This window comes from Perca flavescens, chromosome 9, assembly GCF_004354835.1.
Source record: "Perca flavescens isolate YP-PL-M2 chromosome 9, PFLA_1.0, whole genome shotgun sequence".
Lineage (NCBI taxonomy): Eukaryota > Metazoa > Chordata > Actinopteri > Perciformes > Percidae > Perca > Perca flavescens.
Window position 1 is genome coordinate 6,287,299 of NC_041339.1, and position 15,376 is coordinate 6,302,674.

Genomic DNA, 15,376 nt, shown 5'->3' on the forward strand with positions numbered 1-15,376 from the left:
TTCTTTTTTCTCATCCTGCCCATGGCGGCTGCACCTGTGTTCCCCCTCTGTCTGAGACACTCTGCTGGAGCGCCTGTCGCTTTAAAAAACCCAGTCTGCTCTGATTGGTCAACGTTTCCTGATCTCTGGAGTCTCCTCATCTGTGCTCTGCTGTCGCTGTCTCTGTACAGTCCGTGGACGCTGACTGCAACAGGTTATACAGCGTGAGATTATACCAAGGAGGGCTTTTAAACCAAATACTACACAACCAGACATGTTCCAGCGACATCAGTAGCCAATTAACAACATCAGTGGCCAAGATTACAGGTTTCCCTGACATTAGCATGTAGCTAAATGTAGCAGCAATGTATGTAATGTAAACACTGAAGTAGTGCCTCCCTAGAGCAGATGACCGTATATTAAAACCTGGCTCGGTATGACATGTAAACGGACGCACAGATTTATTTAGCGTTGTTTAGTCTTAACGACTACTCAAAGCACTTTTACATAGTACAGGAACCGTTCACACACATTCATACACTTCGGGGTTCAGTGTCTTGCCCAAGGACACTTCGACATGGAGCTGCAGGGCCAGGGATTGAACCACCAACCTTCCGATTGGTAGGTAAACGTCATACGGAGCCGAGAGTAGAAAAAACTCAGTGGAAAAAGAAATCTGAGGTTTTGGCTCACAGGGATTTCTTTTAAATATGTTTACCCCATTAGTTGAAGCTTTGGCCACATGTTATATGAACATCCGGCATTGTAACATTATAGATATCACAGAAAATTTGGAAAAAAACATAATAGGTCTTCTTTAAACTTATTAAATAATAATTTTTCCATTGGCATGCAGTCTCCATCTCTAAAATTGGACTATTGAAGGTGTACCCGCACCAACTGTTGATCAGCGAAATGTGATATTGAGGGGCGTTTCCGAGCTCTAGACATTTGCATTAGCACCCTCTGCAGTTGGCAGGAGTGTGTATTGCGGTTGATGTAGAGCGTCCGGTACAAAGGGTGAGCTGCTCATCAAAACAAGTAGCAGCCTTTAATATATGCATGACCATGACATGACGTTTTTAAATATCATTTATTATCCATGCAGAGCACTTATTTCCGCCTTTAATCTCGGTGATGTACAATATAATGATTCCAGCTGACACCTTCAGATTTATGTGCTGCTTATTATCAGGATGGAGCTTGGCTGTTTTTACTGGATTTACGTCTGAATAGTTGTAGCTACGGGCATGAGACAGCTTTTGAAAGAGCACATTGTTATTGCATGACTTACAGAAGATTTAAATATGTAAAAACCCCGTAACCTGCCCGGAGCTGTTTCTCTGTCAGGCCTCTTCATCTGATGCTGGTTGTCCTCTCTTCCCTGCTCCTGTTTCTCGCTGTCTCTCTCCCCCAGGCATGCCCAGCTTCATCAAGTCCCCCGACGATCAGACAGGGATTTCGGGAGGAGTGGCATCGTTCGTATGCCAGGCAGTGGGTGAGCCCAAACCTCGCATCACCTGGATGAAGAAGGGGAAGAAAGTCAGCTCCCAGCGCTTTGAGGTATGACTCTGCAGCAGGCCTCAAAGCTCCCTGTCTGAATGTCTCACACCCTCACTGCTCATTAGCTCCCTGCATTTATGTGTGCCTAAAACAAAAAAAAGACAGAGCAGGGTAGGTGTTTAGCTGCAGTAAAGCTGAGCTTTCGGCTCGAGCTGTATTTGCTCATTATAAGAATATACAGAAGCTTTTACTTGCTAGGATTTGGACCCACTATGTTTTGGTTTAAAAATGAATATCTTTTGCTACGTTTCCCCCTCTCATTCCCCCTGCTCTGACATTTCCGAGCCCCTAAACCGGAGACATTTAGAAAACCTTCTGACCCGTTTTGTAGGGCTGTGTATTGGCAAGAATCTGGCGATACGATACGTATCACGATACATGGGTCACGATTCAATATATTGCAATATATTTCAATATTGTACGTAAGGTGACAGATTTTTTTTAAACGTACAATATGTAACTTTCTGCCGCTAGGGGTCTCTCAACCAAAACAATGGACGGTAAAACTGGACTTTTGATGACGTTGCGAAGTTGCGTGGAATTATGGGAGTTTTTGCTGCCGGTTAGAATGCATCAGTTCACGGACGAGTTTACTCATGTTACTTGTATTCATGTTATTCTAATAAAATAGCTGCAGTTTCCCCAACATAATTGCGTTTTTCTTGATTAGATTTTTATTTGTAGCAATTGGACCAGTTAGCTCGTGAGCCAGCAAGCTAACAGTAGCCAGCAGCTAAAACACAAAATATTTCACGTCACCTTTTGGATGGTTTCAACATCGGGGCGGACGGGGTTTGTTGTAACGCTAGCTAGCTACCTAACGAGGCTGAGAGACGGGTGTGGGTGGGGGATTGTCGGGGGAATCTCCGCGATAGCGAGGACGTTCGATGCCTGTTGTGCAGCAGCACAGCAGGCTGCCCGGAATTATCTCCCCTTCACTTTTCAGTAATCTTAGCTTTTCGTTTTGGTGCTTAACCCACCTTTTGTCGGGTTAATTTAGCTAACCGTGAAGACAGCTAAACGCGAAGGGGGGAGAAATTCTGCAGGGAGGTGATTTTCGGCACATACACCGGTAGCGCTACGGAGATGTAGCTAGCTAACGCTATGGATGGCCGCTGTTGTGACTCGGTGCTGGGTCGGATATGGTCTGTTTCCCGACGTTTAATTAAACTGCCGTTAGCGTCGTAAGCACCAGGCACTGGAAATAAGTTCTGGCCGGGGTGGGGGGGGGGGTGCTGTAATGAAAGTAGCTGGCTGATAGCTGACTGGGGGCTAACGATAACTAACTAGATATATGTCCCGGGGCTGTTGTCAGCTGTCATCCCGACTGAGTCTCTCTGCGCCGGGGGAGTGAGGCAGACAGACCGGCGTGTGCTAGCTGGCTAAATTAGCATTAGATTAATCGTCTATCTATACAGCTAATGTTAACGTTACTCGTGGGTTAGCCCAGTCCTGTTATCTGTGGTCGAAACAGTCATACTAAAAATAACTTTAATAGCGTGTTGAACGATGTTGTAACCTCATAATGTTGCCCACAAAGCATTAGCATCAACGTTAGCTAGCTACTTGTCAAACAGCACATTGTAGTAACGTTAAGCTGGTATTGATATTGAACTTTCAAAATAAATAAGGTCTCTGTTGTATTACTGTGATAAAAAGTGGGATGTAATTAATCACAAAATGATGCTGTATGGCAAAAAAAAAGCAGTGGTTAAAAGTATTTTTTTTCTGTGACATTGTATGATTTACAATTACTCCTGAACGTATCATCTGGGTGCCAGTGTTCTGACGGAAGTTAGAGTAACTGGAGGGTGAAAGGTTATATGACGCCACTGGCGGGCGACTAAAGGAAACGTCCCGTGTCTGAAAATAAAATAACAGATTTCTCTGGGTTTGACATTTGGTGGAAACATTTAGGATAGTGTAAGAACACAACTCATAAAAATATATAACATAGGTATGGTCATTTTTTGACATTTTAAAGCAGAAATGTTACATATTGTACCTTTAAAGTATCATTTTAGAAAAACTAATATTTAAAAAAAGACATGATGTTCATAAAAGTCAAAGAAGTTTACTTTAGGTAAACAATTCAGTACGCAGAAAATCAAACTGCCAGTTTGGGATTTTGGTTCACAGGTTCTTAGTGAGCTAATGTTGATATGCTAAAGTAGGCCAAAGTTCAGCCATAGCTACATTGTTAGCTTCTAGCTAAAAGTCAGGCACCGCTAGGCACTGTTAGGCACTGGTAGGCAAGGACACTAGTGGTGCGTCTCAGCATAGCCATCTAGCAGTACGGGGTTTAAACACCACATAAACATGAAAAACGTCTTACATGAATATTTTTTAACGTAAAAAAATTCCAATAATTTTTTTGATTTTAATAAAAAATTTAAATCAATATTGCCGTTTTGAAAATTGATACAGTATTGCAAAATAAAATATCGCGATATTCAAGTGTATTGATTTTTTCTTACACCCCTACCGTTTTGGTTTGGAATCTGCGGGGTTGTGCTGCAGTCTCCGGGCCGCAAACGGAGACCTCTGGCAACAACGACGCCGACGCCAATGTTTCTCCTCCTGATTGGGTCTTATCGGTCACGACCATTGACATATATACAATGGACCAATAGACCCCGTTGCTCTGGACGGAGACCAGTGAAGGCGTAAATGTACGTAAATGTGACGTGAGCAACGTGTCTGAAAGTTGTAAGTCTTCTGGTAGCTGTGACAAGAGAAATCTCAATCATTTCCAATCTTACAGAGACGGAGAGCGTAGGTATATGTAAGGAGATAACATAAGCACAGGCTAATTATTGCTAACTAACATGCTAGTTAACATTAGTAATTAAACCTAAACAGCTAATGTAAGTCGAAACTGCCTGCGAGCTTCTCCTGTACTATACGGTAATTCCTCTACTATGCGACAGTAAGTCACTTGGTTATGACACAATCGTTAGCTTATTTTTACAAAAACGTCTGCTACGGAGCCATAACGTGAGGTACAAGGTAATGGAGCCTTTTATACATTGTCGTGTTTCTTTATAAATAAACAATGGACAAATAGAGTCTTTAAACGCTTCAGATGTAAAGTTATTCACAGTCAAGTGACGTAAAAAAAATGGCGGTCAGTGTAATGCTAACAAGAGGTGATCGCTTTGTAGCAACAAAATGGCGCCATCGGAGGTTCGCGTTCTGAAGCGAAGCTTACCCCCTTGGTCACGACGTCTCGTTCTATGAGACTAAGCTGCTAATGTTACCATGGCAACTGCCAGCAGCGGGCGGAGCAACATGCTACCCCCTGTTTATGAGTACATTCGTGAGTACATGTCTGCATGTTAAGCTGACAGGTTAAAGAGCAGAACTGTGATAAACCACTGTAACGCACCCTCACACACACACACACACATACACACACACACACACACACCCACTGAAAGACACCTGTAGTTTCAAGGCGTTGTGTGTTGTGGAATGGTCCAAAGTGGGCGATAAGACGACGGAAAAGGGCAGCAACTAACGATTATGTTCATTATTGATTAATTAATTTCTTTTTAAATTGAAAGATTGATCGTTTAATATCTGAAAACAGTGAAAAATGTTCTTATAGCCCAAGGTGGCGTCCACATGTTCCTTCATGTTTCTATGGGCCCAGCTCACAACAACTTGAACCTCGCTTGATTTAGGTCAGGTTGTGGTACAGTAATGCAGGTGAACTACTTCAAAGATTACAGGATTAAAGGATACACATTTTTATAACTCACAACAATTCCCCTTTAAAGGACCAAAACCAAACAGTGAATTTCTCCTTATTAAAAGTATTTATCAAAAACACATGAATCAAACCCAGGCTGTGGCTTGATATTGTGATGTGCAATCAAACTAAAAGCTGTGAAAAAACCAAACAGGCTCAGTGATGTCCGCCTGACAGCTACACTCCAGAGAAGCGGTAAAATTCTGTAGAATAAACTAGAGATGGCCCGGTACCACTTTTTTGCTTCCGATACCGATTCCGATTCCTGAACTTACGTATCGGCCGATACCGAGTACTGATCCGATACCGGAGTGTCATATATTTCATTATGTTTTAACAGCTGTATACTACTATCCCTGTATGGATGTGATATGATTTCTATCTTTGTTGTCGGTCTGGCTCAGGTTAAACTCTTTGTGAAACATGAACAAACACAAACAATGAACGTCGTAGAACTCTCTTTTATTCTCCAGTTTGACAGTCAGTTATAACGGAAAAAGAACATAAATAAACTACTTTAATGTAGATTTTCTTTAGGGCTTTATTACGTGGTCTCTGATCGGTGCATAAACTCCAGTACTTCCCGATACCGATACCAGCGTTTTAGGCAGTATCGGAGCCGATACCGATACTGGTATCGGTATCGGAACATCTCTAGAATAAACTACATTTAATATAGGGACATGTCAACCTGTGTGACAGTGTGCTTCTATTTTGTTTAATACGCTGTTACGGCAGAAAGGAACAGGTTTATCAGGCTGTGGCTACACAGACAATACATATAAGTAACATTGGTGTATAGTTTTGGATGACGCCAGCATCCTCCTTTAGCTGTACATTAGCTGCTTTTTCGACCACAGGAACTGTCCCCTGGACCTGGGGACCTTCTGAGGAACCGCAGAGACCAGGGTACAAATTATGTTCTGGGGACCTTTTCCGGGACATTTTTACAGCAGCCCTCGTCCTGTCATATTGCTTTATCAGCGGACTAATGTCCTTAATATCCACGGGTCTTTAGACCACGGTGGAAACGCACACATAACAATGGGCTGACTGAACTTTCTAGTTCCTTTTTAAAAGTTGTTCCAAGAACTTAAAAGTCACGACTTTTTCCATTGTAAGAAATCCCAGCTACTGATAGTCAATGTGGTTGAAAGCTCCAAAAAAAACTAAGAAAGTGGATGTGTGATTTGAGATTATTAGTCACACAGCAGGTGTGTTGAGGTGTGATCACATCAGCAAGTTATGAACTGAGCATACTGCATCCTGCTGTTCTCAACAGTCTGGACTCTCCCGTTTGAACATGGCGTACTTTGTACTGAGAAAGGCCGAGATGGGTCCCTTATAAAGTAACAGATGTCTAAATTGATATCCGCTATCATGTGGGGAGCATTTTAAAAACTCTCCTTGGTGGTCTGTTCTCTGACATTCAAGATGTGAGTCTGCTTTCAAGGATTCTATTGTGGAAAGATCAAACCCTAACACTTTGGCTGCTCTGAATGCATAATGCAGGGGTGTCAAACTCATTTTCACTAAGGGCCACACTGGAAAAAGAAAATCACGCCAAGGGCCAGTTTATTTGTTTTTGTTCAGACTTTTTTTTGTGGCTTTCTCAGACATTTGTCACCTTTTCTGTAAATTTGTTGCTTTTTCCGACATTTTTGTACGCTTTTTGTCGCATTTGTGTTGACATGAAGCCCTACAAAAGTCATCAAAAGAGTTCCTTAGCCATCATAGAATTTAGCAAATAGAGCAAAACAACGATAAATCTAGGGCTGTGACGATAACCGCATCACCACAATACCGGCGGTGACGTGCCACTACCGCGGTGATGACATCACCACCGCCATCACCGCATTTTTTATTTTTTTATTTTTTTACAGAACACATGTCGTGTGATATTAAATATTATGAAAGCAACAATCATTGTTTAGTTATCCTCATCGACAGTGTAGGAGCCACATAGTGTATGTTGTTTCTGGTCTCATTTATATTATTTATTGATTATTATATTGTGCACTTGTATTGTAGGTGGTGGGCGTTTTCATCGCGGTTTGAGCGGAAGTGATAACATATTTGTTTGCTTCACCTGATCACCTGGGTTTTTTGGCCTTTGACAGAGAGGGGGTGAGCCTGGGAGCGAACACTTTCTGTTGACCAATGCTGCGGCTGTAAGCGGTCCAACATAGTGCTGCCGCGAGGGACTAAACACTGAGACATGCATAAACACACTGTGACGCGCTCAAGGATTGTATTGCAAGGATTTATTCCGCCACACTAACGCGCAAATTTCGACTCACAAAGTAACTTCACATTTGGTAACTGCAGTGCTAGTTGTATTTTACGTGTGGAGGAATAAATCATTGCAATAATGTTTATGCGTCTCTCAGTGTACTTTGTTGGAGCGCTTACAGCCGCAACAGACTGTATTCTCTCCTATTTCAAGAGGTTATGGAGAGAAAAAAAAAACTTAAAGGATGGACATTATATAGCATATATGGGGGTTTCTTTTGTGTGTTAGATTATTATTATTATTATTATTATTATTATTATTATTATTATTAATATTGGCAAAGACATTTCTCTGTTCTCAGCTGAAGTGCACATTACCGCTGCAGTGTTTACCATTGCAGTTTAGCCTAGCAGCTAGCGGAGTTTCCTTCTGTGCCGAGTTGCCCTCTCTGCTCTCTGTCTGCTCAGCTGCTAGACCGCTGTGCTGCCAAGTGTCTGCACTCGCCATTGTCGGCTAACAATTACTTAATTTTTTAACTTTATTGACAATAAAGCTTTCTAAACTGTCTGTGGAATAGATCAACGGAGAGGAGAAAAGGCAACGCGGCCTTAAATGACAGCAAGACACAGTAAAAACTCTGACATTGAGCTGAAATGGAAACACTGCAATCTTTTTATACAGTCTATGACTGCAACATATGTTGTATGGTTTAAGCCGATGCTTTTTCGGGGGTAACGCTATTCACTCTACTGGCAGCAGTATTGACAACAGATAAAGCCACCGTGTCTTGAGAAGCTTGTCGTTTTATTGTTCACGTTTAACTCACTTTACATCATCTTTGTTATCTCTTTTTCCTCTCACTTTTCCTCACAGCGGCACTCGTACACTACTCTCCGTTACCGCTCGCTCTCCTTGCGCGACCACACGAGCACTGACATCACCTACTTAAGGCACCCTGCTATTCTTGCTCTAACTTACGCTACTCTCTTAAGGGGGTTGCGGTTAACCGCCATACCGCGGTGATACGTTGCTTCTTCACCGCGATAAGAAAAAAACTATACCGTCACAGGCCTAGATAAATCTTTTTAACAACAACCTGTCTTCACAGCCTGAATATGAAAACTCTCTCTCTCTGCTTCTGGGGGAATTTCTGAGTCTTAAAGTCTGCTTTGAATGACACGTATTTGCATTTTAAAAAACACTTTCCTGTGTTTTTGTTTTGGTGCACAACTAGGCGGGCCAAAATTTATTGTGAACCCAAATTGATGTACGGGCCGGATCTAAATCTGCAAGGGGCCGGATTTTGACACATGTGGTGTAACCTATGCGGATCGTTTCTAGGAGTGGATGGAGCCGCAGAATGTATCTTTGAACTGGCTGCACACGCGGCGTAGGATTGACGGCGCTGAAGATGTTCTTCTGATTCGCAGCTTTCGATTCGGCAGTTAAGGGGAAATGTGAGTCACAGGACGGAGGATGAGCGTTTGCTTTGGGACTGGTGTTGTTTCTTCAGTTTTTGGAGCTGGCATGGCGCTGTGAAACGTAAATCTACTGTCAGCTGGCAGCAGCTGCATTATGACAGGACAGCTTAGACATGAAAGGGGAGTGAGAGGGGATCTGCCAGATGAGCTACCCAGGCGCCCATGTCATTTAATTTAAAAGAAATATAGACACTTTATGATCCATTTCTGTGTAAAAGGGCTGCAGACACCTCTTATTTTTATGCTTGTAGAGCGGATCTCCGCGGAGCATACGCACCACTTATGCACTGTAGCCAGTTTCGGTGATTGTAGTGAAAGTGTATTTTTGGGACATTCACTCTGCATACTTTACGCGTGCAATGTAGCCGGCCCGTAAGTACAGTGTGAAGTTAATTAGTTAATTGATTAACAACAATTGCTGGTCCCCAGCTAACTAAAATAGTATTTTGCATGCAACTGCATGACGTGGTTTGACAGAAAAAAATAGTTAACAAAATAATTAACGTGATGTATTACCTGCAACATATTTGCTGGTACCGACCTTCTCAGAGTCTCCTGCCGAGTGTCTTTTACATTTGAATGTGCAGAATCTGGGCGCAATGTGTTAGGCTTACCAGAATCTAGGCGTTTTATGCATGCAGCTGCATTAACCCACACAGCAACCACTTGATTAATAGGAATGTATGAGCCTTCCTGCAGGACTCTGAAAGCAGCAGGAAAACACTCATTAGCTGCCAGCCAACCCAAATGGCTTCAAGTGAAGTGACTCAACATGAGTCCTGCGCAGACGGAGACACTTGGTTCATGTCGTTGTGAGTAATAGGAATTATCTTACAGCTGTCTGCACAGCATTACTCAAACTGATGGCTACCCTGCATGGGGAAGGGGTACGTCCGCCCCACAGTCCAGACAGTCCACACACTGTCCAGACAGTCCAGCTCTCCAGCTGCCTTTTAACTACCCTCTAAGTCAACTCTATTCAGTAAGCCAGGCCTTCTTGATCGATGAATAAAATAGAAAGATAATCTCAAATCCTTAAATAAAGATACAGTATATTTCTTAATTCCGTCCAAATTCAATTGCTTTGCCTTTGACACTACCAACCATGTATTGAGTTACATCAGTGCAATGTTCCTCAGATGTCTATGCACGAATAATTTTCATTCAACATTTAAAGAGTGTTGCAGCATTGTTACAGCATTGCAACTGTTAATTAATCATAACTTTATGATTTAGATGTGCAGACTGTCAAGTGGATATCCTTCTTCAGAGATATATAGACCAGTCTGCAGAGTTAAGGTCTATCTTAGAACACACTTCCACAAAGTGGAAAACTCCATGTGATCTGGATGATGACATAGGCCTGGTATTAAATAAGCATCATTATCATCATTTTGGGATTGTATGACTGTAAGAAGACTGTAAGCATATTGCTTGGTAGCACTAGTGCTAGCTCATCCACACATGTTGGTCTTGTGGCACTCATCATGCACCATGCAGTTGTCACTAGAACACCTCCATATGTGGTCTGATGGGTTCGATTGCATTCCAATTTTAATGTGCTCTGCATACATTTGCAACGGCATCCCTTATTTCTAATCTAATGTTAATACTAGGTGAAAATTTGGTCTTACGCTCACAGCCTAATTGAAAGTCTGCAATGTTACCCTTTCCCTAAACTAGGGGTGCATGATATATCGACTCAATATCGTGATCGCAATATCACGTTGCGCAATATTATATCGAAAGTGTCGCAATAAGTATGCAATATTTTGTTTATTTTGTGGAGCGCTGCGTCCCGTCCGTTGGCTGTGTGGCTTAGTTGTGTTTGATTTAGAGCCCGCTTGAAACGCTATAATGATCATGTGTCATTGGCCAGTTACCGTGCCACTTGCACATGTTAGTGCACGTCAGCACACCGGTCCACTAGGGCTGTAGCGTAACTAATCTCACGATACGATACGATACACGATATTCAGCTCACGATACGATATATATCACGATATTCAGCCAATGATACGATTCGATACGATTCAATATAATTCGATACACTTACATCATTTTCTGAAAGATTTAAAGGGGACCGAGTGATTTCGGTGACATCTTGTGAGTGTTCCATTTACTTGGATTTAATTAATTGAACTGAAAACATCAATTACACAATATATGTCTCTGACTGGACAGGGAGTCTACAGCAGGGATTATCAACTACATTTTTTTCAGAATTTTTCTAAGCACTCTGGCGGCCAGACTTTCAAATAAAAGAAAATAAAATTAATTTATACCTAATACGCCTATTCTTTTTCACTTTCTTACTGAATTAATTTTTTTTTTTTTTTTTTTTTACAAGTATTAGTGTGAGCAAACCCCTAAAAAACATGGAAGCTCCCTAATGATAACTGGCTCTTTAACTAGAAAAAGATCTCAGAGGAGGCAGTTCACTGAGGAGTGATGGTTAAAGTCTGTGATTATGGAAAAAATTTTGTAGTATGCAGCATCCTGATTGGTGGAAAATGCTTGCAGAAAGAAAGGCTGTTGTCAGGTAAACATGTCACTGTCAAAGAGGCTGAAGCGAAAAGTTGAAGTGGAAAAGCCAAAAGCCCAGCTTTAATGATGAATGGACTGATAAGCAGGCTATGCACTCGTCATGTATGCCTCATTTGCAATGAAACGATGTTGTTGCAAAATAATACAACCAGCATCATCATCACTCGAACATAACGATTGCGTCATTCACGTGCATATTAAGTAGCTCCAGATTGTCCGCTCTAGCGGAGGGTTTGGTTTGTTCAGCCAGCAGTGAGGTTTACAAGAATTTGTCAAAATGTCCAGATTCCCGGCAACATAAGATAAACAGTTAGACTACAAACCGACAGCTTTTGTTTTAGCTTGATTGTAAAAATTCGCTATTTGCAGAGTAGAGCTGTGTTTGCGTAAAACAGCGCGGTGGACTGAGCAGATTGCAATATCGCTTTCTACATGTTTATGCCGGTCTACACAGGTGAGTGCATTGATAAGTATTGGCTTTCTACTCACGAAGGTTTAACTGTAGCCTATTTACAGAAAAGAGACCAGCGTGAGTTCATCTGCCCCAGCGGCCGTTGGTAACTCTGTATCGTTCCCAGTCAGGTGCTGCGTGTTTTAACGCACACACATCTCGGCTCAGCGGTGTGTGCGTTTTAACGCACACACATCTAGGCTCAGCTGTGTGTGTGGAGCTCGGTCATCGCTGTAGAGAATCCCGCATGTGAATAGAGATGTAAATACAGGGGGCTGGGTTTTTGCTCTAAATGCTTGAAATGATAAATAACAGAACGCATTTTTTCCTCTTTACATTTTGTGAATTCATGATTATTCTGCGGGCCAGACTAAAAGCTTTGGCGGCGGCCGCCAGTTGACGTTGGCTGCTCTACAGCGACACTAGCGGCTGGCTGACCAAATCGCTCTTCCTGCAATGCAAATGTAAACACGGGGGATTTGAATGGGACTTATGTATCGATACTCGCGGCATAAAAATCAATACTTTCTTGGGGAATAAAATATCGATTTATATCGCAGAATCGATAAAATTGCTCAGCCTTAGGGTCCACTACGTGACAAACCCAATGTAGTGTACCACAGTGACGGTGTAAGTGAAGAAATAGATAGAGACAACAAAACGGAACGAATCACAGAAGCAAAAGACAAGTTGTGTATATTTTATACTCTACAACCAGTAAAACATGTCCTGTTCTGTAGACATGGTCCTTATTTATTTATTCATGTTGGACCAGTCCAATATGACCGTCAGTTGAAATAAACCTTGTGTTGTAAGAAAACGTATTCAGAAATTTGTTATGAATCTATTTTGATGCGTTTTCCCGGGAACTTTTATAATTTTACATATGCTTAAAACATATCGAAATGAATATGGATGTCGCAATATTCATAATCTATATCGCAATATCACATTTTGTCAATATCGTGCAACCCTACCCTAGACTCTCCGAACAATCGCGCCCCTACAACCCATCACCAAAACAGAGGTTACTATCCACCTGATATCTTCAGCACCACTTCCATTGAGTCGTTAAGCCAATTTATTAACTTTTTCCTGTTTTCCATTTTAAATTTCTTTTCATATCTTTTTGCACCTTTCTAACTTTGTTTCATCTTCGATACATGTTCTCACTGCCAAGTGTCTCTCCCAAGAATTGTACTTGTGCAGTAAAAAAATAATTTAACACTGTTCACCCAACCATCCACCACTGCACCATAATGTCACATTACCTTTAGCAATTCTATTCTTAACGTCCCCACTTAGCATCAGTGAAGTGCTATCTTATTGCCAACGAGTTTCATAAGAATCAAATTTGTAGAAAACACGGTTTCATTGACAGGATTAATAATTTTTACAGCCGCTATTTCGATACTCATGACTGCATTTCTTGTTCAGATCTCCCTGTTAATCTTCCATCAGACACGTGATCTCTGCAGGAGTGAGCTAAGTGGCTTAAAGCTGGGGATGGATCAGGGCTAGGGTTATCCAAAACCAGTCCCTGTTCTCTGTTTTGATTTGAACTTGACTGGTTGGACCTGGTTTTATTATACACCTCTTTCCTACACTGGGCATACAGACTTAATTTGCTTATGGTGAAGTTTAAAACCTTCTTAGTATGAAATAGCTTTTTTCCATGTCTAAGCTCCTTTGCTATGGCTTGCCAGGGCTTTAAATTAACTTTTTTGATCACCAGCAAACATGGCTAGTAGATTTTTAAAGTTACTAGCCAATCAGATTTCCCACCAGCCAAATTTAGTTTTTCCTATCTTCACTTTAATTTCAGCTCCGCTGGTTTGTTTCGTGCCGATCCATTCATCTACTCTGTTACAGCGTAATCGATACTGCGCACACAATCACGTAGCCAACGGTAATATGAAATGCCAGGACATAGTGGTCATGGGAAATGTAGGATCAGTACTACAAGAACTGTTGCCAGGTAAAGATGACGTTTTCCAAGCCAAACACACACACACCAGATTTCATAGCAGAAAACAGACCAGTCTGGAAACACTGACTTGTTTTCTGCAGCCTGCCGTTCAAACAATCGCAGTGTTGTTTGCTTCATTCATCACCGGCCAAATTGGCTAGTAAATTTACAATGTAACCTGCCAAAGTAAATTTTTACACGCATTTGGGCGTGTTGGTGGGTGTCAATTTAAAGCCATGATGGCTGCATAATATAATGGACTCATGTCATGTTTCTCCTTTGGGCAAAGTGTTCCTCGGACTGATGGCTTCCCTGTGTGTGGGGTGGGTTGACCTCCTCCCAAGGCAGGAAGAGAGTTCAGCTCTGCACCTCCTTCATTAGAGCAAGAATGTGATTCCTGCCAGTTGGTTTCTTGGGTCACACACACACCACAGTGGGGCGGAAGTGTAAGGCCCAGTGCCCTGACCCCTGATTCTTTACCCCCCACGCCCCCCCTTTAAACCCCTCACATACCTGTTATCCAGTCACGCTCATGACTGTGTACATCCTCCTTTAGCAGGACTCCGGTCACTCCACGCAACATGACCAAACCCTGTGAGAACTTGATCCTTTTGTTTTCACCGTCTCATGTCCTCAGGTTCTAAGAATTCTGGTTAATTCCAACTTGGGTCATTTTCCTTGTTTTGGTCATCATTCCTATACGTTGTACTCATCAATATTGCAGAGATCTGGAAACGCAGTAACATCGCTAGGTTTAATGGTGCGTTCTTCTTGTTTTGTAATCGCGACTAGTAGCTCGAGTGTGACGTCACATCCATGTCGGAAAATGAATAACCGCGGGTTGTTGCGTTCTTTTTGTCACACAATACTACGAGTCGGAGAAAAGATGGATTTTTGTAACATTTTTAGTAACATTTAGGATTCTATTCACCCAGTTATTGACATATTACACAAATATATTTCACAGTTTGATACATGAAAATTACGTTTTGATTAACATTAACGTTGGGCTACTGCTCTGCTTTCTGCTCAAGGCTCGGCTTAAAGCCATTGTTGTCATATAGCAACCGAGCGTCTCTAGCCAATTTCAGCTGCACAAGCTACAAAGTAACTAATTAGGCGGTATTTAACTCCTAATAAGACTGTAGAGACATGCCTATAGGTAGCAGTATACAGTGCTATGTGTACGACTTCTTCATTTGGTTACAACAAAGACAAAAGTGCTTAAAATTGTAGAAAACCACAATGTTTACTACGTGTGATGCACGACGTAGCCATCTTTGAAAGTGAACTTGGGGTCCTTTGAGTTCAGACGACTTGAAGAGTCGTATATACGACCTCGGTGGCGTTCTTTTTGCAACTTCCGGTTCGTAACTCCGGAAAACAACTCGTAAATCGA

General features: G+C 41.9%; 1 protein-coding gene across 12 annotated transcripts in view; it reads left to right on the top strand.

Annotated features, from left to right (window-relative positions):
- ptprfa (protein tyrosine phosphatase receptor type Fa) overlaps positions 1-15,376 on the top strand; it is a 404,110-nt gene that overhangs the window by 130,666 nt on the left and 258,068 nt on the right. For all 12 annotated transcript variants that reach the window (XM_028586901.1, XM_028586900.1, XM_028586904.1 and 9 more), the window contains one exon: positions 1,397-1,542. In XM_028586901.1, the coding sequence (XP_028442702.1) occupies positions 1,397-1,542 (146 nt within the window). The remainder of the gene's footprint in view (positions 1-1,396; positions 1,543-15,376) is intronic.